This window comes from Micropterus dolomieu, linkage group LG11, assembly GCF_021292245.1.
Source record: "Micropterus dolomieu isolate WLL.071019.BEF.003 ecotype Adirondacks linkage group LG11, ASM2129224v1, whole genome shotgun sequence".
NCBI classification, from domain to species: Eukaryota; Metazoa; Chordata; class Actinopteri; order Centrarchiformes; family Centrarchidae; genus Micropterus; species Micropterus dolomieu.
Genome location: NC_060160.1, coordinates 10,267,819 through 10,288,732, shown reverse-complemented (window position 1 = coordinate 10,288,732; position 20,914 = coordinate 10,267,819). Strand labels below are relative to the sequence as shown.

Sequence of the window (20,914 nt, the reverse complement as noted above, 5' to 3'; positions counted from 1 at the left end):
AAGAGGATTATAAAGAGAAACTCAGATTTTTCAGCTTTAACACAGAATAATTCTAAGCATAGTGCATTTGGGGTAGGCCTACTTATGATCACATATAATCAAAAGAATAGAAGATGTTTGAAATAGGCAACTTAACCAAAATCTGAAAATATATACAAAACATATCTATTCGGGCCACTCAAAATGGATTGTACAGTATTTTGAATAAGGATCTCCTAAAAGTAAAAGGCATTTTTAGTTTATTTCATATGTGCTGAAAATATTCAGAGAAATTCTGTAGCAACCTATTTGATTATTTGCCTGGAAAAGCTATTACAATATGATCAGAGACTAAATCAGCTGGATAAAGCCATTCAACCACTAAGCCAGTATCCTACTTTTCAAGGTAACTATTCTTCTGGATCCCTTCAATCCAGCAGAATAATTTCTTTGTAACCTTTTGTGACCAAATTTTTTAATTTTTACATTGTTAAATAAAGGTGAACACACTGAGAGCAGGTAATTCATTTTGAATGGGGCTTTCATTCATGTGTTTTCAGTCTAGCGCTCCTGATAAGGCTCCCCAAACAAATAGATTACTTATAGACTAGTATTATTTTTTATCTTTTATCAAACATGATTGGAAAATATATCCATCCATCCAGACCATTCTTGTTAAGAGGAGGCGTTCGGGCGATCTGCATGAACATCTGTAAATGCCTGTTTTGGAGCCCCTGGGTTAAAGGTGCTGTCAACGGATCGGATGGAAGGAGGGAGAAGGAGAGAGGAAGGAAGGGAAGGGATGGGAGGGGGGTAGAGGAGTGTACAGACATTGGTAACGGAGGGGGAGGCGTTTGGCTCGGTGAAAACGGGGAGTGAACGAGCAGAGAGGGTGAGAATCCAGCGGATCTGGCCCTTTAAATCACCAATACAGCGCATTCGGAGGTGAGTTTGGAGATATTCGGGTATTTTTCTCCCTGTGTATAATAATTGTAACGCGTCTGTGGGCCTCTGCAACCCCGGCTTCTCGTCACCGAGGGCGGCCTCAGCGGAGAGGGGCTTCATCAGTGTCACGAATCCGGTTTTCCCCAGCCCTTTGCCGGCAGTGAGGGTGGGGAGGACCGGGGACAGGGTCAGTGGAAGATTTCCTACCGCTCGACTGGACTCTGAGGACGCTCAAGCCACTTTATCCAAAAACCTCTGGATTTTATAAGCTGAAGTAGGCCGTATGCCGACCAATTTGCATATTAGCGGAACATAAAGGCATGCGCTCCAGTCTTGTGCCCATTGTCGCTGGATGGGTTCATATTGGCTGCTGGAGCCTGCCTCCCTCAAAACATGTCACCACCCTAACAATCACGGCTAACAATCAGGGGCCTATTTGCAGACCTGAAGCGGTCTAATCTGGTCTTCACTTGGGAAAATATCTCTGGCTTTGATATGTGCACAAGGTCCGCCTGTGCTTGCGCGCCTGTGCGTATGCGTGTGTATGTATGCGTGTGTGGAGTGTGGATAGCCACGGGAGAGAGAGGACATGCTGTTCTATCCATCAAAATGCCCGCATTGTGTTTTCACACGGTAGAGCAGCAGGGCCTATAGCGGAGGACATGGCTGCGAAGTGCAGGCCCGATCAGCGCTCAGGAGCTGCTAGGATCAATAAGGATTGATGCATTTTTGTGCGTCTTGAGAACAGCTGTGGGTTCGCTGGATATCTGGCTGGCTAACCGGGGCTTGTCCAGCTCTGGTGATGTTTTTGGTCCAGGCCAACACAAATGGCCAGCTTAGGGTTTGTTTCTGTTCATCTGCTTTACAAGAAACTGTTTTCAGTTTGGGGGCGTAAAAGAGGGGAGATTTAACTGTGGAGGGGCAGACATTCATATTTGTGCTGTTTTTTAAGGCTCCAGCTTCCTTTCTCTCAGCACGGAATGCGCAATAGCAGAAAGTTTGAGAAATCAACAGGCTCCATGTTTATACCACTGAAGTGTGAAAAAGTGATTTACCAAATCTTAATTAATTCTTAATTGTACTGTCCCTGACAGTTGGCACACGTGTTGCTTATTCAAATGAGGCAATATGAAAATATACATTTCTGAGCAAAATTATAATTTGCATTTGAATATTCACTTTCAAAGACAAGGTGGTAAACAAAGAGGATAAAAGTGCTGTCACCTCCTTTAAATTTTTGCCAAGTTATTCTTTTAGAAGAAGCCGATCCAGGGCCCATTGTAGCATATTGCACACTGAAACTACTCCTTAAATAATATAGTAGTTTATTTTTGTGTGTGTGACTGGTGTTGATTCAACTATGGGACTTTAGTGTGTGGTGTTGGTTTATTGTATGGAGTTTGCTGTTCATATGCATCTATATTCTTCTGGTGGCTGTCAGTGATGCTGCATGTGGAATGAATTAGGGACCGTGCTCAATACCCTGAGAGATAATGAGAACATACATTGGAAAGGTTAGATTTTTAGGTTTTCTACTTGCTAATGGTATAACATGCCTGGTAAAACACAAGACTGTTTACAATGGTGAAAAAAAAAGTTTATTGTGTGAATTCTCTGAAGTAACAAGTGTTTATGTCAAATCTAACATGGCACAAATGTATTCTTTTTGGTATCAACTTTATTGATGCTAGTATTGATACTAATATAACGCTTAAGTATCAGCTGCATTGATACTATAATCTCTGCGGAAATCATTTAAATCAATGCAGTGCCATCAAAAACAAAGTTTGCTTGAGCATGAGAGAGAACAAATAAACTGAAAAAAGACAAAAAGCCTCTATTTTGGCCTCTAAGAGTCTAGCTGGGATTAGGATTTGGGCACAGGGTTAAGATTGGAATTAGGATTAGTATTAGGGTTAGGTTGGGGGACAATCAATACATGTCCACACAAGTCTAATAATACCAATCTGTGTGCAGAGGCAGAAAGAGTGAGAATTTCATCAGGTGTTATAAGTCTATTCAATCTCTCTCTCTTTCTCTCCCTCACACACACACACACACACACACACACACACAAAAGCCCTAATTACAGACATGAATCTCTGAGCTACTCCACAGTAAGAGTAATTAAAGCAGGACTCTCCTCCCCGGGAGAGAGGGCAGCAGACACTGAGCCAGAGTGAGAGACACAGTCGTAGCACACTCCTAGTGATATATGGGTGGAGCGAGGTATGTTTTGATCATATGCACCGGTGGGGAAACATCTACACTGTGCTAACAGAAGTGTAAAAGAAAGTGACTAGAGGTTTATGAGGTTTTTAAATGAGTTGGACACCACAGGTATGAAAAGACTTGAATATTCCTTTTTTTTTGGATCAGCAATGCAGGAATGTCCTCACAGTGTGTGTTGTGAAGAAAAATTAAGTAGTGATGATGGATATTGAATGAATCATAAGGCTGATGACACTGAAGCACGTTCCACCCTCATGATCTGAAAATTTTTGTAGTTTTGTTATTGAAATATGAAAAAAATCTTCAACTACAATTTATTTTGGCCCTCCACAAAGCAAATAGTTTGAGCTTCTTCTAATTGAAGTAAGCAGCTGTTAACAAAAAAGCTTCCCATATGGATCCATGGAACAAAATCTGAAATCCAGTGAGTGTTTGGGATCTGTAACATCAAATATTTTTAAAACTGCAAACGGAAACTAACTATTTGAAATGTGTAAAATGTGTGCCTGTCGGTAACCTAGCTTTGTAAGCCGCCACCTCACCTGCTCTCCTTCTTTTCACAGAGACAAGCCAATGTGAGCTCAGCTGCCATCCAGCTCTGTCGTTTTGACTTGGCAACTGTCCCTGCGCCACTCAGATCATCCTTCCATCCAGTCACGCTTGTGTACAGAAAGAGTCCTGTCTGCCTACCAACACTCAGGTAACACATTATCTATAGTGACTACATGCTAAGAGCTTGAAGAATATTAAGCATGAATGACAAACATAGATACAAGTTGCTTTAAAAATATTCAAGCTCCATCTTTAGTTATACTGTGCCTATCACCCATCTAAACTCTATTTTGATCAAGACTGCCATATTTCACCCATTAATAGTGTTGCACCACCATGTAGTCACCTGGCAGTGGTGCTATAATTCTGCAACCGAGGCCATACAGTTGAAGGGTGATTCAGCTCATAAATCTGTGCAGTATTGTAAAAACAACATTATAGGTCATACAGAGTATTCCTGTATAGCGCAAACAGAGGAAAACGTTTCACAAAGGTTGATTTTGTAATGTTTAAAATATGTGTAGTTGGCTTTGAAGAGAGAAGTCAGTGACAGACGTATATAAGGGGTCAGAATAAACATCTCCTTTGTTTAATTTTCTCTGTTTTGAAAGATGTCTCTCATGCGGATCTGTGATCCTCTTCCCTTCAGCACACAAGTGCTGTTACCAGTTTAGTTTTTGCCTGCAAGCTTTTTGTTTGATATGCAATAAACAGTGGTGAAAGACGCGTTGCAAATAAAAGGCCATAATGGAAAAACTTATATAGATATGTAATATTATTGGTTCATTGCTACTGATGCATTAATGTGTTTGCAGCATTTCAATGTTGTACAGTAAAGCTAATCAAACTACCTTATGGCCTGTTGTGTAGTTTCTATAACAATCCATGATATTTTATAATCTCATCATATGAGAAATTATAATCTGCAAAGTAACTAGTAGCTGTAGCTGCCAGATAAATAAAGCAGAGTAAAAAGTGCAATTGTTCTTTGATTATTTCATTTCAAAAACAAATCAGAAAAACTTGTTTTTTCCGATTCAGTTTTGAAATGAAATAATCAAAGAACAAACCACACACAGATTTGTACAGAACTATGGTAAATGTGTGTAGTTATACCCCAACTAGTTACAGCCAACAATAAGCAACTTTATCAATCACAACAAATGTATCTTTATGTTATCTTTAATAAGATATAATATATTGTATGTAGGGCGGCACGGTGGTCCGGTGAGAAGCGCTGTGGCAAGAAGGTTGCAGGTTCAAACCCAGGTTGCCCTGGCCTTTCTGTGTGGAGTTTGCATGTTCTCCCCGTGTCTGCGTGGGTTCTCTCCGGGTGCTCCGGCTTCCTCCCACCGTCCAAAGACATGCAGCCTAGGTTGATTGGTGACCTTAAATTGGCCTTAGGTGTGAGTGTGACTGGTTATTTGTCTATGTGTGGCAATGAATTGGCAACCTGTTCAGGGTGTACCCTTTCGCCTGATGTCAGCTGGCAGTGGCTCCAGCCCCCCATGAACCTGTACGCAGGATGAGAGGTTGACAATGGATGGATGGATGGATGGATATTGTATGTACACACAGTATATTTGCTTTACGTCACCAGGATGATCCACTCAGTCTTGTCTTAGTTACACACAAATCAAAACATAATGAAAGCAGTCAGCATGTACTCTGTAGATGCAAAACTATGTCCTAAGTCAGTAATTAGTAGCCAGGAGTCACCTCACCTCCTCTATCTGCGTATCCAACTAAGGTGTGCCAGCATATTTAATTATCTGCATAGCAATTCTTTTCTTTATCTTTCTCTTTGTCTCTCATTCAGTTTTCTACTGTGTTGGTTTAGTCTGATGGATCAGTATGTCTACCACTAATAATATCGCCCAGGCCAGGAAACTGGTGGAACAGCTGAGGATTGAGGCAGGGATTGAACGTATTAAGGTAGGACAATAGTTTACAGCCATGTTTGTGTATGTGTGGGTGTGGTTATTCATCCACATCTGAATGTTATATCTTTATATTCCTCTCTCATCTAACTCCCTCATAACCCCCTTTTTCTCCTGTCCTCCATCTTCTACCATCCTCTTTTTCAAATTTCGGTCCTCCATTTAAACTCCCCCACCTTCTTTTCTCTCTCTCCCCTCTTGGCCTTCCCACACCCTTCCCTCTCTCCTTGCAGGTGTCTAAAGCAGCAGCGGACCTGATGAGTTACTGTGAGCAGCACGCTCGTAGCGACCCTCTGCTGGTTGGGGTTCCCACCTCCGAAAACCCTTTCAAGGACAAGAAACCCTGCATCATCCTATAGCTGCGCCAAGCCCCTCCAGCCCTCACCACTCACACAAACACACATACATCCATGCACACACACACACTCACACATACACATTCAGTACTTAAATTAATACCCAGACACACACATGCAAACACACAGTTCAAGCAGCCCATCCAGAATACACACACACACACACTCATAGAACACACGCATTCCCAAAATAGCCACTCTGGAAAAGCGCCATACCCTGGAGCCACAGCTCGGGGGCAGGTATCTTGTGCTCACAGTGGCTGAGATCAGTATATCACTGAGTATGGTCCAAGGTGCTTTGGTAATATTCATATATGCTGGTAAATTAACTACAAATGTCAGCTTAACTTGAAAAGGGATTTGGACATTAATAATGAGTAGTAGGAAACCAGGATTTATTTTTCCTTCTTTTGTCATGAAAAAAGAGGTTGGGTAAAAGATGAACAGCAGTGCTATAGGCAAGGAGTGGGAGGATGCATGTGGGCAACAGACATGGACGGTAGGTGCTCCTGCCAACCATGCCAAACACGACCTGGTGTCCTGTTAAAAGCTCAATAAATGGGTTTTTATGAGGTACTTAAAAAAGGTCTAAGAGCTTTGCCCTTGAACCTGCCTGTGTTACATCACGGCAGGTCATTTTGAAGCAAGTGGTTGAAGCCTTTGCCTTTATCGGGTTAGCATGTTCCCACCCAAACCTCTTTCAACAGACCTTCTCTGCCTGAGGCCAAACTATGGCCATCTGCAGCCTTTGGCCAAACCTCTAGCTGTGCCAACCTGTACAGAAAGTCATCTCTAGATGCTGATCTGCTGTCACCGATTCCACTGCAGTTCATTACAGCTGCTGTTGGTTGAAATCGATGTCTAAGCTGACCTCAGATCTGCACCTATGAGGGGAATACGGTGAACTGCTTTACGCAGAACTCAAGCTATTAACCCTGGACGTTTACTGCATTTTTCTTAAGAAATAATTGTTTGTGAACTCAATGTACGTTTTGATATTTTGTTGAAACATTACTTAACAGATAAGATAATACTGTACTTTTTTTATTGTTTTGCTTTGACATAGGTGTTGCCCCTGGCTGATCCGGTTTCTCTTCCTGTCTGACGTTAAATCTAATCAAACGACAGAAGAGCTGTAGCCAGGGGTAAAACCTAACCAGATACCTACTAGGATCTTAAACAAAAGTTTCTACTGTACATCAAGCCTCCCTGTGCTTTAACCTGAGAGAGGGCAAGGTCACAGACTGACCACACCTGATAATCAGTCTGCAAGAACTCCCAGGCTGGAGGAGAAAACCCAAACTTCAAAGTAAAAGTGAAGCTGTCCTAAAAAGTAAAAATTAAGATCTCCCTTTCCTATCTTCTCGGCTTATGTTTGATTCTTTCAATTTTTATAAGAGAGATATATTGCATTAGATACTGAAAAGATGCTTGTGTTTGTTGTTTGCCTCTACATTAGAGAAGGGGAACACATCCTTGCAGAATAATTCTGGCTTTAAATCAAATTAGAATAAATATTATCTGGCCTCCCCAGTAGAAGACCTCACTTCAGTGTGAACTCAAACTGGTCACGGACTGGATCGGGTAAGAGCCAGCAGCACCCTCTTTCCTCCTCTCCTCCACAACGCCCCTCCTCTCTGACAAACCAAACTTGATTGTAAAAACTGAGGATGAAGTGAAAAAAAACAAGTCAAGAGAAACAAACTAAGTGTATAAACTTTCTTTCAGACATGTGCAGAAGTGATAAGTTGAAGAGTAGCTGTTTTGGGTTTATTTTTGAGTTTCTTCTTTCTATGGAGTCCATGGAACCTGGTCAGTTAAGTATTACCCTGTACAGTGTTTGTAAGATACAAAATCTAAACACAGAATTCCCCTCTGTGGATGTTGGATTTTTTAGTACTACTTATTCTCTTATGTCAGTCAGGATCATATCTGTCTTTCAAAATTTTTATTGGTTTTGTCATTCAGGTTTTAGAAGCTTGCGATAGCAGAGGATGGTTTTAACCACAGATACAAACACAAACACCTGATGAGGCAATATAAAAAAAATTATATAGTAAGATAGAAAGATAAAAAAGCCCTGTTAGGTTTAGGATCATATCATGCTAGAGGATGAATCAACATCGGACCTCAATCCAGTGGTGAGAACCAACCTCCTGATCTATCTTTTAACACCAGAACAGCCCACAAGTTTTTCTCAAGTGCTGGTTTTGGTGGGTGACAGGCAACTAGGACAACACACGTAATAAACACTCTCTCTTGCAGTTGTTTGTTAGGGTAATTGCTGAAAGAAGGGAGCTTCGTGCCATCATATATAAGTTTCAGCGTTTAGCTGGGGCTTTTGTCAGGAGGAGCATATAGTGTCAGAGCAGGGTGGAATCATTTGGACAGGACTTATGGCTGCTGATGGACTGTCGGGGGAGTTCAACCCACTGCTTTTCTGTTCTTTAATCACTAGGTCAATATGAGCCACCTGCTACACTGACTTTTGAGAGTCAGGGTTTTTTGGGGGGGGGGTGGTGAGAGGTGAGCAATTGTTTGTGTCTTAATGGGTCCACAAATTCTCTTGTGCATGAGAGTGTATACACAGTTTGAAAGGCAGACAGTCTGTGTGAGGCAACTTGCAAAAATACCCCACATTGAAAGGTGATTCAGTGTTGTATTTAGTTCGGAAAATGTCCCCTTGAGCAGTTTGTGAACTTGTCTTTTAGAGGAAAAGTTTGACATTTTGTGTAGAACTTGCTGAGAGTTATGTATCCACTTCTCATGTCTATATGTTCAATATGAAGCTAAAGCCAGCAGTTGGTTAGCTTAGCTTAGGATAATGACTAGAAACAAGGGGGAAACAGCTAGCTCTGTTCAAAGGTATGAAAATCAACCTACCAGCACCTAATTAACATGGTACATCTCATTTGTTTAATCAGTGAGGGGAGTTAAGCTTTAGAGGTGTGGGTAGGCTGATTTTGTCACATTTTACAGAGCCAGGTTTTATGTTTCTCCATTTCCAGTCTTTATGCTAAGCTATGCTAACCAGCTGCTGGCTGCTGGCCATACAGTCATGAGAGTGATATGAATGTTCTCATCTAACTCTTGGCAAGATAGTGAATAAGCATATGTCCTATAATGTGAAAACAATTTATTTTTAAAAAGCTTTACAATTCAAATCATGGTATGATTATTAATTAACAGCCCTGCATTATCTCTCATTTGCATTTGTTCCAAACAGAGGGAGCAGGCCGTTCCCAAAGCACAGAGAGAGCAGGAGCTGGAGAAAGGCTCTAGAGAGGGCTGAGGGTGTGGGTGTGCGTGTGTGTGGGGTGTCTGGTGCTAGTGTTTGGTAGCTAAAAGAATGATCTGGCAGAGCAGTAGGCAGAAAAGATAAAGTAGAGGTATGTGTGTGTGTGTGTGTATGTGTGTGTGTATGTGTGAGGGAGTATTTGTGAGAGACACAGTGTGTACAAACACACAGTGCCTCCAGTGCCAAGTGTTCACATAGTAGTGTTATAGTACTGCAGCACTGCAATTCTAGGTCAGGGTGAGTCTGACCGGAGGAGAGGTCATGTGACACGGTGTGAGGTAGAACAGCATGTATGATCTCCATTCACTCTTTTTGTCAGTCGGAGGTTAGTGTGCATATTCTGGACAAGAGTAAAAGAGGATCTTTCACAAGCTAAAAATATTCAGTTGAAGTGTGGGAGGCTATTTTTCATGTAATGAACGAGATGCAAGAGTTTTTTTCTGTTTAGCTTTATCTGTGCCTGACTTAGCTACAGTATATTATCACCACTTTTGCTATAGAGACTTACAGGAATCCGGAAGTTTTAGTTTCACTTAGGCTCTCTATAAAGAGCTAGGTTTGCTGTTTCAGCGTGTTTCTAGTCTTTATGCTAAGCTAAGGTGCTGGCTTGTATTTAGCAAACAGATGTGAGAGTAGTATCTATCTTCTCATCAAACTCTCAGCAAGACTATTTCCCAAAATGTCAAACTATTCCTTTAAATTAAATACATTCCTTGTTTAATCTGAAGAAATAATTGAAGAAATGGTTAGACTTCATGTAGGCTGATATGACTGTAAGATAATACAGTTCATGAAAATAAAAATAAGGAGCCAGCTGAAGAAATATAATAATACAAACCTAAATACAAACTGCAGTGACAGTTAGGAAGTGACTGAACTGGGATAAGTTTGCTTTTCCCAGAATCTGAACTATTGTAAGACTGAGTTAAAAACAAATTCTTTGTTAGTGTTTGGGTAAGGATTGGCAGTTCTTTGTAATTTCTTGCAAGTGCAGCTGAAGTCAAACAACTGCAAAAGATTCACACTTAATAAACATGCATACATATCAGCGCACACACGTACACACACTGCTGTTGTCCTGGAGATGTCTGACAGATGCTACATTTTACCATTATTGTTTTTTCAATCATTCCATAGCTGGTTGGGCTTACAATCAGAGACAGCTGGCTTGAACCCGCTTTTGGCTGGCAGTTTGTCTGACTGATTGGTTGGTTGTTAGTTTGCCTTATTGTGGCGTATATTGTTTTAATGCTGATCTAGGGGGTTATCAGATCAACAGAATGAACAGTGCTGAAGTAGTAACACATGGCTCGGGATGGAAATCCACTGGTGTTGTGACACAAAGCGAGCCCGGTGAAATTCATGAAATTAATTTCTGGTCAGGTGGGGAGAGTTGACGCTCCTCACTTGTGGACTTTGAAATCACAATCGGCTCTGAGCCCTTCCCGAGAGTCATCTTTTGTGTTCTGATCTCCTGTGTATGCATACAGTATATGTATCTTTTTGCCTTGATTAATTATAAAGAAAATATATCTATTTTTTGTAACTGTTCTCTGATGTGCCATAACTCATGTTTTCTTGCACACTGTTAATATTTTGTGGATATTGCTGTTAAAAAGATGATATTGAGAAGTAGATAACATTATTAAAAAGATGATATAATAACACATGCTCTTTTGTAATTTTTATTTCATGGTTGGCAATGCCAGTGAATGAAAAACAGATGAACAAATTCATGATTCCCGGAGGATGAATACTAACAACCTTGAGGATCCCCTGACTTTTCCTTTAGTGCCACCAATAGGTCAAGAGTTTTGCTTTTAATTGAAATATCTCATCGACTATTGGATGAATTGCCATGAATTGTTTTTATGACTTCATGGTTCCCAGAAGACAAATCCTAATTACTTGGGTCACCATGAGGACATTTGAGGTCTAGACCACACAAATGCACAAATGAAAGTTAACTGTCATTTGGTAGACATATTCATGTCACCCTTTATGAGCACCATCATATGGTCAAAATTTGAATTTGTCCAAGGGTTTATGACTAAATACCTGGAAAACTAATGCTATTCCCATCAGCCTCCGCTGAGTTTTGTGTTTACTTCTAACTATGGTTAGCATGCTAACATGCTCAACTAAGATGAAGATAAAGATAAATATAAAATATAAAAGGTAAATATTGCTGTTAAACATATAACAGTATTGACCATGTAAGGATTAAAATGCTGCACACTGACAAAGTAACACCATATCCATTAAATATGGTTTGAATAACAGCCATTGGCGAATGTGAGGTCATCGTTTGGTTTTCTGGCACTCATTAGTTTGCGCAAAGCCGGATATATTAGTGTTTCCCAGTCTTAATTACTTGAAAGTTAACTTGAATGTTATTTACATGTCAGAAAATCATATTTACAATAACTCTGATATGACATGAACACGGCATAAGTAGAGTCTCACAGAGCCGCTTGCCAGCGTGGCCGTAGACTCTTACCTCTTATTATTAGATCCAGTTTATTGATATCATTTTCTGTTTTATTTTTGTGCTGTCTGTGTAGGAGGGTCTGGATTTTTCTCACACACATGCCTATTTGACATAGTGTGCAATACAAAGATGAAAACCAGAGTAAACTAAGGCCACAGCTAAGTAGGCTAAATCCTCCCATTTGGGTCATTTGACAGGAAAGACACTGTTACAAGGCCTTGGTCTATGTGCCCTTTGAAGCACTGCTTCGACAGTCACGAGTCCTCTCCAAGTTCAAACCAGTGCCCCACCTCACCCCTTTGCAAATCAAAGCCAATCATATTTAGGGTAACCTGAATGTTCCCTCTCTTCTGCTCTGCAGCCCAAGCTGTGTACCGACATGTGAGAGCAGAGGGTGGAGCAGTGAGCAAAACAGAGGTAAAGGAGGGCAGAGGGGATGTTCCTGCAACACTTGCACTGTGTTGCAGGAATATCTTGCTACCTGATTATGTGGTGATACCGTAGCATGGGTGGGGTTACCCAAGACTAATTTTCACATGCTTTGGTTCTTGAACATGCATTTGCAGGATTAACTGCATAATGGCATAAAGCATGTACAAAAGTAGAATGCAAAGGGTTTAGAAATTAAGTCAAACATTTTAGCAGGTGACTTTTTCACTGCTTGTTGACTTGTAGTGACATTAAGACTGCATCAACTTGTTTTGCCTGCTTTTTTCCCCCCCAGCCACAAAGAGTTTCTCTTTCCACCCCAGTTTCTCCCTCTGACTGATGTTTACTACAAGAAAGCTTTCCAGACAATTTGTAAGGCCCTATGTCTACACAGACTTTGCCATTAGTGCACCCCCTGCCCCGAATGTAAACTGTAGTTGCGTCACTCAGCTATAGTTCCAGTTCCGTGACGCATACATGGCTTTTGTTTTGAAATTTGAGCAGAAACTTGATAAAGCAGTCAATTATGAATACAATAATTTATTGACTCATTTAACAGAGCACAAAATTAGACCATAAATAGCTACACAAACAACTGATACAATCAATAAATTACTGCAGTAGCACTGTATTAGTTTAACAGCATTTTGTCAACAAAGCAGCGCTCTTAAAAAAAAAAGCACAAAGATATTGACTGAGGTTTCTTTTGCAGCACAATAAGAATTTACAGCCACACACAGTTCATTATATTGTCTGTCCTGTATCTCCCTTTGACCAAAAACATCAAGTTCTGCAACCCTTTTGCAATTGTCTTTGGCCAATAAATCCTGCGTGACTTTACTTGGACATAATTTCAATTTCAGTTTCCATGGTGACAATTCTTCCACAGGTTCAGCTGCTCATTTCAAGAATGCACACGCTGCACGCCCAGTCTTTTCTAAAGAAAGATCCGTGTATTGTACAAGCATACCACGCATTTACACACACGTTCTCTCCAAGGACTCTCCCATGTCAGAATACACAGGAATGTTGGGCACAGTTTCATTACAGCATTCCTTCCAGTTCCCAGAATCAGACTGGTCTCTCAGGTAAAAGTCAGGGTGTGGACATGTTTCTGTCAATACTACTAGTACTCTTGTGATTGTCACACCCCATAAACATTGTTGAGTACCCAAACAGAAGCACAAAATAGAAGCTTAATCTAGTTTTACTGACAATGTAAAAATAATGTGGCCTGGTTGGGAATCTGCTTTTCGGTCTGTATCTTTTGCACAAAACAGATTTTGTTAACCAGTCTCAACTCTTGACTGTTTCACTAGTCACTGAAGGTCATCAGTCAGGACAGCCCACCTGCCCGAGATCACTCTGGGCCATCCCTGAGTGAGCAACAACGGATTCTTCAGTTCATCAGTATGTGAATCCAGGAAGCTCCTGTGTTTGTTGGTGTATGTGGGTGCCAGACCCTTCACCGTTCCTGCAGGGCTAGTTCAGGCACCCACTGGTTAAGGCGTCGGCTCTCCTGGCAGTAGGTCCCCACCTCTTGTAGCCTACAGTGATTGGCCTGGAGGTTCTGCACGGGAAACAAACACAACATCAAATTCATGTTCAGGCTTTAAAGGTATATTTGATCTGTAGAAATCAGTTCACTCAGATACTGCCAAGAGTATGAAGCAACATTTTATTGCATGAAATACTCTGTAATAATACATTTCCCACATTGGCCCTTCATTTATATAAGATTGTGCTGAATCAACACACCGTAACCAGCATGCAGTGGAGGTCTCCGTGCTCTTCCTGGTTTCTGTTGGCATCCACAGCACCCAGCAGCTGCTGGAGCCGCTGAACTCCTGAGACTCGCAGGATGGTAAGGCCACTGTCACAACAGAAGGACTGTAGCAGGGTGAAGTGTATCTGCAGCGCCACGTCGTTTGCATCGTCAGCTGCCAGAACACACAGGACCACACTGTCTGGGTCTCTGAGGAGGAAAGAGAAAAGGATGACTTTTAGACACCTGCAGTCCCACATCTGGGATGGTTAAGCTAAGCAAAGTTATTTTCTGAAATGTAGAGATGCACATACTTGTGTGCTGTAAACATTATAGGCACTGTGAACTTAAACTTAATTGCCAACCTCAATTGGCTCAACTCACACATTAAGAAGTTTAGCGGATTCATAGATACCAATGGTCAAGCAGTCTTGTTTCTGAGCTGTCACCAGCAACTCCTCCAGAGCCAGACCTACAGAATGCATCCTGAGAGGGAAAGTAGGAACAATTAACCTTTTGTATTCTGAAATAAAAATAAACACTGGTCATGTCATACATCTGCTGCTAAATGGGTCCATTATTGCATCAATCAATTTCATAAATGTTGTTAGAATACCTAAGTAATAAGAAAATCCAGAAAAGTCCGAATTAAAGCTATCAGACGTCATTAATACATCCTCCAGTCAAATCAACAGCCATGTTCACCAGCTATGCTGCATGTAGCTCCGATAAAATAAAGAGTCTTTAAGTCTAATTTAAATATTTTATATAGCCCACAGAGCCTTCCTGCAGCTTGTGCAATACGCATGCATATGAAATCAAAAATAATTTATGCAAGAACTTTTAAAGTTGTATTAGTTGCGTATATGTTGTCAAACTGTTTACAAAGATGGTAACTGTTCTGGCATTGGGATATAGAGTATTTCGTGCTTTAATATTCTGCTCTGCAGCCGGATGAAAGCGTAAATCCAAGCTCGACGTATGATTTTACTTCACCGGCCTCAACAGTCCGGGCAATGCAAGGGTCAAAGGACAAAATGCATTCCTGCCCAGCATGATTTCCATCCACATGGCTCAGACAGCCTTACAACTAGGCTACCGCTAAAGAGTGCAGAAAACCAAGCAAGAAATCTCTCACCTGTTCTCGATGGACCCAAAGCTTTCCTCTGGAATCATGTTTGCAAATCAAAAATGAAACCCAGTGAGAAACGCGTGACAGTAGTCCGGTGGTTTGAATATTCCCTAAGCGTCTCCAGTCTCTGCAGGAGAGTTTGTTGTTGGCAACGTTACGACACACTCTTTATACCGGAGCTGAGAGGAGGGCGGCACCGAAACTACCCGAGTTTTGCAATTGGCTCCGAAGAAATCCAACGTCCCTCTTTGTCATGTGGACTGCTGGATTGTTTGTGTGGTTACACTGTGTTATGATTTTACACAACATGAAAGTAACACTTAGTAACTCAGTAACATTAAACACTTTTGCTTTGTCATTCTGACTGGTGATCTGTGGCATTTAGTGCCTACAAATATATGATCAATTAAATCATCTACTTAAAAACCAACCTCTTGAATATGTTGGACAAGATGCAGTTGTGCAACATGAGCTTCTCATCTTTTCTCAACACCTCCGGTTTCTATAACTGAACACCAGTGATTATGAAATTATGGCTGACATCTTGTGGCTGATTGAGGGAGAGAAAAGTTTAAATAACCTTCCCACTATTGTAAAAGTGAAAGTGACAGGAATTTGAAGCATATAGGTGTCATTTAAACTGGGGATGCTGGGGACATGTCCCCACCACTTTTTAAAATCGCTGATTTTGTCCCCATCACATTTTTAAAGCATGATTTGTTAAAACATTTCTGAAAAATAGCTTGCACCAAGAAATGTTAACTAAGAAACGAAAATGGTTTGAGAAAGGTTTATTTGCACAATAAGAAAACATGCAATGCAATTTAATGATAGAAGAAACAAATGTGTACTGTCCAAAAAAAGTTACTTAAGCTAAAGAAGAGTTGGATGACACAAATGTGCATGTACTTCCGGTAGCTTTAACAAGAGCAGTCTCTCTTAAAATAATATCACCTAAGGGTCCATTCACTAGCGCTTCTTCTTTACTCAGCTCGAACAACACATTTTATTTATAGGTGGGATATGCATTTCTAATTCAATACTTGTCTTTCTGTCAAACTCCTATCTCCTCAAGGTCCACTAGCTTTCCATTCTGTGTGTGCACTGAATAAATCCGGTGTCGTACACAGCCCTTTCTCTGTAAACGGGAAACAAACTAAGCGGCTCAGACAACACTATTCCTGCCCATCCAGCCATGATTTGTGTGTCAGGTAATGGTAAATTAATTGCCCACCGAATTTCAGCTTGCTTTCTCGTTGCCAAGACATGCTGTTGTTGTTATGTTAGATATCGGAACAGGAGAGTTGTGAGTATTGAGTGAGTGAGTGAGTATTCTAATATATTTGATCAACTGACTGGTTAGTTTGAATTAATAAGGTTTGGGCGGAGAGGATCATTGGATCTGTAGAGCTCCAGCTGATCACTCGGCTCTTGGTCCTCAAAGAAGCTGTCTGCGTAGTTCAGCATCTGCTCCACAGCAGTCAACAGCAGTATGTCAGTGTCCTGGTTCAGTTCCAGCTCCTCATTGTAGTTCTTCAATGGCAGCACAAAGGACAAAGGGATGCCCAGAGACTCACTCAACTCCCGGGCCTGAAAGAGAGTGATATAAATGTACAGGGATTAAGTTATCAATACCAAAACAAGTTTCCACCTCAGTGATTACAACATCATTGTTACCAATGATTTCTTAACATGATGATCTTGAGGAGGACATTAGTATAGGTCTGTAAGTTACCTTCTTCTGGATATAAACACTGCGATAAACATTCTTTAGGTCTTCTGCCACCAGCGGACAGGCCTCATCTACTTTAGTCATCAGCAGAATCTGAGGAATTCCTATAAGGGATCAGAAGTAGAGAGAGATTGAAACAGAGGTGAAGATAAAGTGAAATAATTGGTGTACATAAAGAAAAGTTATGTTTACTGGTCTCAGTTGGTGTCACAAATTAGAAATGTCTGCAATGTTACAATAAATATAACATATAAAGTAACAAATATTATAAGATATACACAGTGAAATGGTGGAACTCTTCTGAAAATAACATTATAATACTGCTAACCCAGCTGGTTGGTCTTTTTCCGGATGGCTGCAAACTTATCCAGCATTTTTTGGGAGAGGAGAGAGACCTTGCAGGTGTCGACCACATAAACCACACAGTGAATCCTGTCGTTCAGAGTCACTTTCTGCTTATAGCCGGGAGCATCCGCCAGGAGAGGATTGGATGGACTGAACTGAGGAACAAATAAAGCAGAGGCAGATTAATTTGTTATGGGCATATATATCTTACATTCTTATCCACTAAATCAGTTACATTAAGACGTAGGTGATTTGTTAGGTAGGAGACCTGGTAGCGATCTTTTATGTGACCCTTGTAGATGTTGACTAAGTCCTCAATGTCCAAACCAGCATCATCCTTTCCTCCAACCCCATTGTGTCACACAGGATCAGAGGAATGGCTCCACCGCCTTTCCCTGCCTTGATGGTGTAGGTGCGGAACTACGAGAGACATGAAATGTAATTTAATGGGACAAACATAATCAGAGCAGGTGGACAGTTTATTTATATTACAAGCAGCTCTTTTTAGTGAGCCAGACCATTTGGATGTTCTCAGCAATAAAAGCCGGCTCTTTCAGCTCCCAAATGGCTCTTCATTTAGGACTACCTGCTGGTCGCTGACTAAGTTACTTTCTTATTGGTTGCAAGAAACAAATATGCAAGATTCAGACAATATTCATAATGTATACTAATACAGTCATACTGATGGTTAAAAAGTGAGATATGTCAAGAATAACTATTCCACTTTCTTTAAAATAACACACCACTAATGAAAAACTACAGTTATTTAAAAATTGTTCAGTTAAAATAGACTGACACATCACTAACACTAAGGGGTAGCTCCTGTGGTGGAAACAGTATTGCCAAATCTCTACCAGTTGACACATTTCTACTGTCAGATCGCCCAACCCTACAGCGGAGTATCACAAAGACTAAAAGTTGTGCTAGTACCTGACTGGTCACACTCATCCCTGCTGTACCCGCAATGGCCTGGGATGTCATGTTGCCTCGAAACAATGAGTTGATGGAGTTGAAGAAACTGGACTTGCCGGCCCCGACAGGTCCCACCAACAACACCCGGGCTTGATGAACTGTTTTAATGTCTGGCTTATAGCTCTGAATGGCCTGCATCAACTGCTGCTTTCTCCTAGAGGGAAAAGAAACAATACAGACGACAATCACAAGTTTGCTGCACAGGATTAGTTTAACGGGTGTGTTTAATGTAGAGAGTTTGAACATTTCAAGTCAGTTGCACCCCTAACCACAGCTAACAGTGATGTCACAGTGCACCTTCACACTCTTCTACATCACTGCAACAAGGTGAGTTAAACCACTGGAAGTTGAGAAAAACAAGACAAACTACTTTTTAAAGTAAAGTTAGGTGACATGATTGATAAAAGGTGTCACCATTGAGAAGTAAGGGGCACCAATTGATGAATTTCAGGCAATTACAGATTAGGGCATTACATTTTGGGTTTGGACACTTTGTTCTTTGATCTAGTATTACTTGAGTTACAACTTTTAAATGAGTTTCGTCGTTTCGTCTACATGCTCCGCAGTCCACTGGACATTCCTCCAGGGTTTGTGCCAGGAGATCTCCGAAGCCTGCATGAGGAAAATATGAATAAATATAAATATTTATTGTAACATGATGGCATGATCAAATGTATTCATTCAACACCACTTTGACAAAACAATGCCATTTTAGTCATTTTACCTAAATATTCTAATAAAGTTATAATTCAGAATAAAAAGACCAATTATGTGCTTAAAAGGTTGTCTCAGAGTGTGTAGTCAAAATATACAATTTATATTTGATACGAGAAAGTGCTTATCGTCACACACCTTCAACTCGATACACTTCAAACTCAGTCAGTGTCAAGTCTTCTCCATGCAACTCTGCATTCTGAAAGTTGAATCTTGTCCCTGGGGCAGACTTGATCTCAGGTTTGTTTTCACACAAGAACACCAAAGCACCATAATCCGGACCGTTTTTTCCATCGGTGAAAGCGCACTCTCGGCCGATACCTGCCACCCTCAGTGTTTTTGTCCCCTCTGCATTGATGCTGTAGAGGAAGGCCTCTTCGTCACTAACATTATGCTCGCTCTGGGTGTAATCTTTAGAGGTGTAAGCCCCAAAGACAAATCCAGCAGCGTTGTAAGCGACGATGACAGTGGGCCCTTGTTTGTCACAGCGGTTGTGGAAAGCCACAGCAGTGAAGCCGTGGATGCTGGCTTTGTAGAGCAGGTGGAGTCTGACATGACCGAGGAGAGAGAGCAGCATCTTGTGCTGATGTTTAGACAGTCTGGATGTGACTGCAGACATGACTGAAGGCAGACTGTCCAAACAGACCTGAGGAGGTAAAACTATGAATAGATATTATGTTAGAGTCTTAAATACAGTCTTTTAAAAAAGTAATCTCAATATTTGGTGATTTCAATATATTGAAATTTCGATATTCAACCCTTTTCCCATAGTGGCATAAAATAAAAATGTAAAATCGTTGTGGTTCCCCCTTGCCTGGGATGTCATGCTGCCTCGAAACAATGAGTTCATATTTGTTGTACCTCATCAATCTCTAGTTGTGATAGGAGTTGCCGTTTGCGGATGTTAGAACACTGAACTAGGAGTTGTCTGGTCTCTTGACTGAACTTGCCTCCAATGAGGCTTAAGCCAAGGGAGAGGATAAGTTGAGCCACATGGGTGTCTGGGACATCAAGGCATTTTGTCATGCCAACTCAAATGCCAGTTCACAATATTTAATTTCATAGATTTTATTTTACTTAAATGTGCTTATCACTTTTTCCATGGGCTTCTCTTCATCACAGGGTGAGTAAAAAGGAGTACTCTTAAAAATGTGTGGTCACATGACCATTTTTGTCTAAGGTTTCTAGAAACAATTTGTGGCTCAACTTCCCCATATGCTCAAATTACCCCGCTCTCCCAGGAGAGGCGGCGTGTTTTCATTTTAAGAGTTTTTCTTTCTTTAACCTAACAAAGCAGAACGTGTTGTCAAATATATATTTAACAAACTGTTTTAACCCCTTAAACCTACAAATGTAGCTCAATAAATGATCGATCATAAAAACCGGACCTGCGACACAGACGTGTTTCATCTTGATATACAGTCGATAGGCTTGTTAAATGTTATCAAACTCACCTGAAGTAGAAGAGGAGCTGTGGTAAAAAGCAGCAGGTCGCTGTGGTTGAGTTAGTGTCTTCGTCGAGGGTAAGAACAAAAATGAAACCACCTTTGGTATTAACCTATATGGCAAGCTCTTTGGGTGTGTCCATCCTTTAGAAGCCTATGCCTACCCTAAAAAGGTAAGGGAGGGCAGTAGGATTCTGGAATGAAGCAAGTTCCTATATAGGCTAATAAGAAAGCTAACTGAAGGTGAGAACCTGATAAACCTTTAATTAAGTTTATGAGCAGTGCTTGGAGTTGAGTGGGCAGGTGCATGAAAGGGCCAGTTCTGCTGCCCAGAGTAGGGAGAAAATCGGGTGGTCGCTTTTCGTGATCCGACCAATCACAGCCTGGCTGGGGGCTAAGAAAAGGCGACGCGCTATAGCAAACTTTGGACTAGTTGCTAAGGATGATGAATGTTTATGGTTCTTTTGTATCCGCTTCAAGCACTGTTTGACTTAAAAAAAATACTCCATTAGGCCTACAAGCAGAAATTACCAAAGATCATTTAGATCTTAATAAACATAAAAGGGTGGATGTCGCCTAGGCTATAG

The 20,914-nt window shown here is 41.0% G+C and overlaps 2 protein-coding genes and 1 pseudogene across 5 annotated transcripts; 1 reads left to right on the top strand and 2 right to left on the bottom strand.

The window, feature by feature from the left end:
* The first annotated feature begins 832 nt into the window (after positions 1-832).
* Positions 833-10,969, top strand: gng7 (guanine nucleotide binding protein (G protein), gamma 7). Of its 4 annotated transcripts, none has more exons than XM_046063419.1 (4): positions 833-924; positions 3,720-3,856; positions 5,528-5,643; positions 5,882-10,969. In XM_046063419.1, the coding sequence occupies exons 3-4, from the start codon at positions 5,563-5,565 to the stop codon at positions 6,005-6,007; spliced, it is 207 nt and encodes a 68-aa protein (XP_045919375.1). In that variant the 5' UTR covers positions 833-924; positions 3,720-3,856; positions 5,528-5,562; the 3' UTR covers positions 6,008-10,969. The 4 variants fall into 4 exon arrangements, with proteins under 4 accessions (XP_045919375.1, XP_045919377.1, XP_045919374.1 ...); XM_046063421.1 differs by lacking the exon at positions 833-924 and adding an exon at positions 979-1,111 and having other exon boundaries at positions 5,549-5,643; XM_046063418.1 differs by lacking the exon at positions 833-924 and adding an exon at positions 983-1,111.
* A 1,777-nt stretch (positions 10,970-12,746) lies between these two features.
* On the bottom strand, positions 12,747-15,285 carry LOC123979479 (growth arrest and DNA damage-inducible protein GADD45 beta-like). Its single transcript, XM_046063413.1, has 4 exons — positions 15,126-15,285; positions 14,372-14,473; positions 13,981-14,197; positions 12,747-13,792 (listed from the first exon to the last, which is right to left on the bottom strand). The coding sequence occupies exons 1-4, from the start codon at positions 15,161-15,163 to the stop codon at positions 13,688-13,690; spliced, it is 462 nt and encodes a 153-aa protein (XP_045919369.1). The 5' UTR covers positions 15,164-15,285; the 3' UTR covers positions 12,747-13,687.
* Positions 15,286-16,008: 723 nt separating this feature from the next.
* Positions 16,009-20,617, bottom strand: LOC123979490 (annotated as a pseudogene).
* Positions 20,618-20,914: the final 297 nt, after the last annotated feature.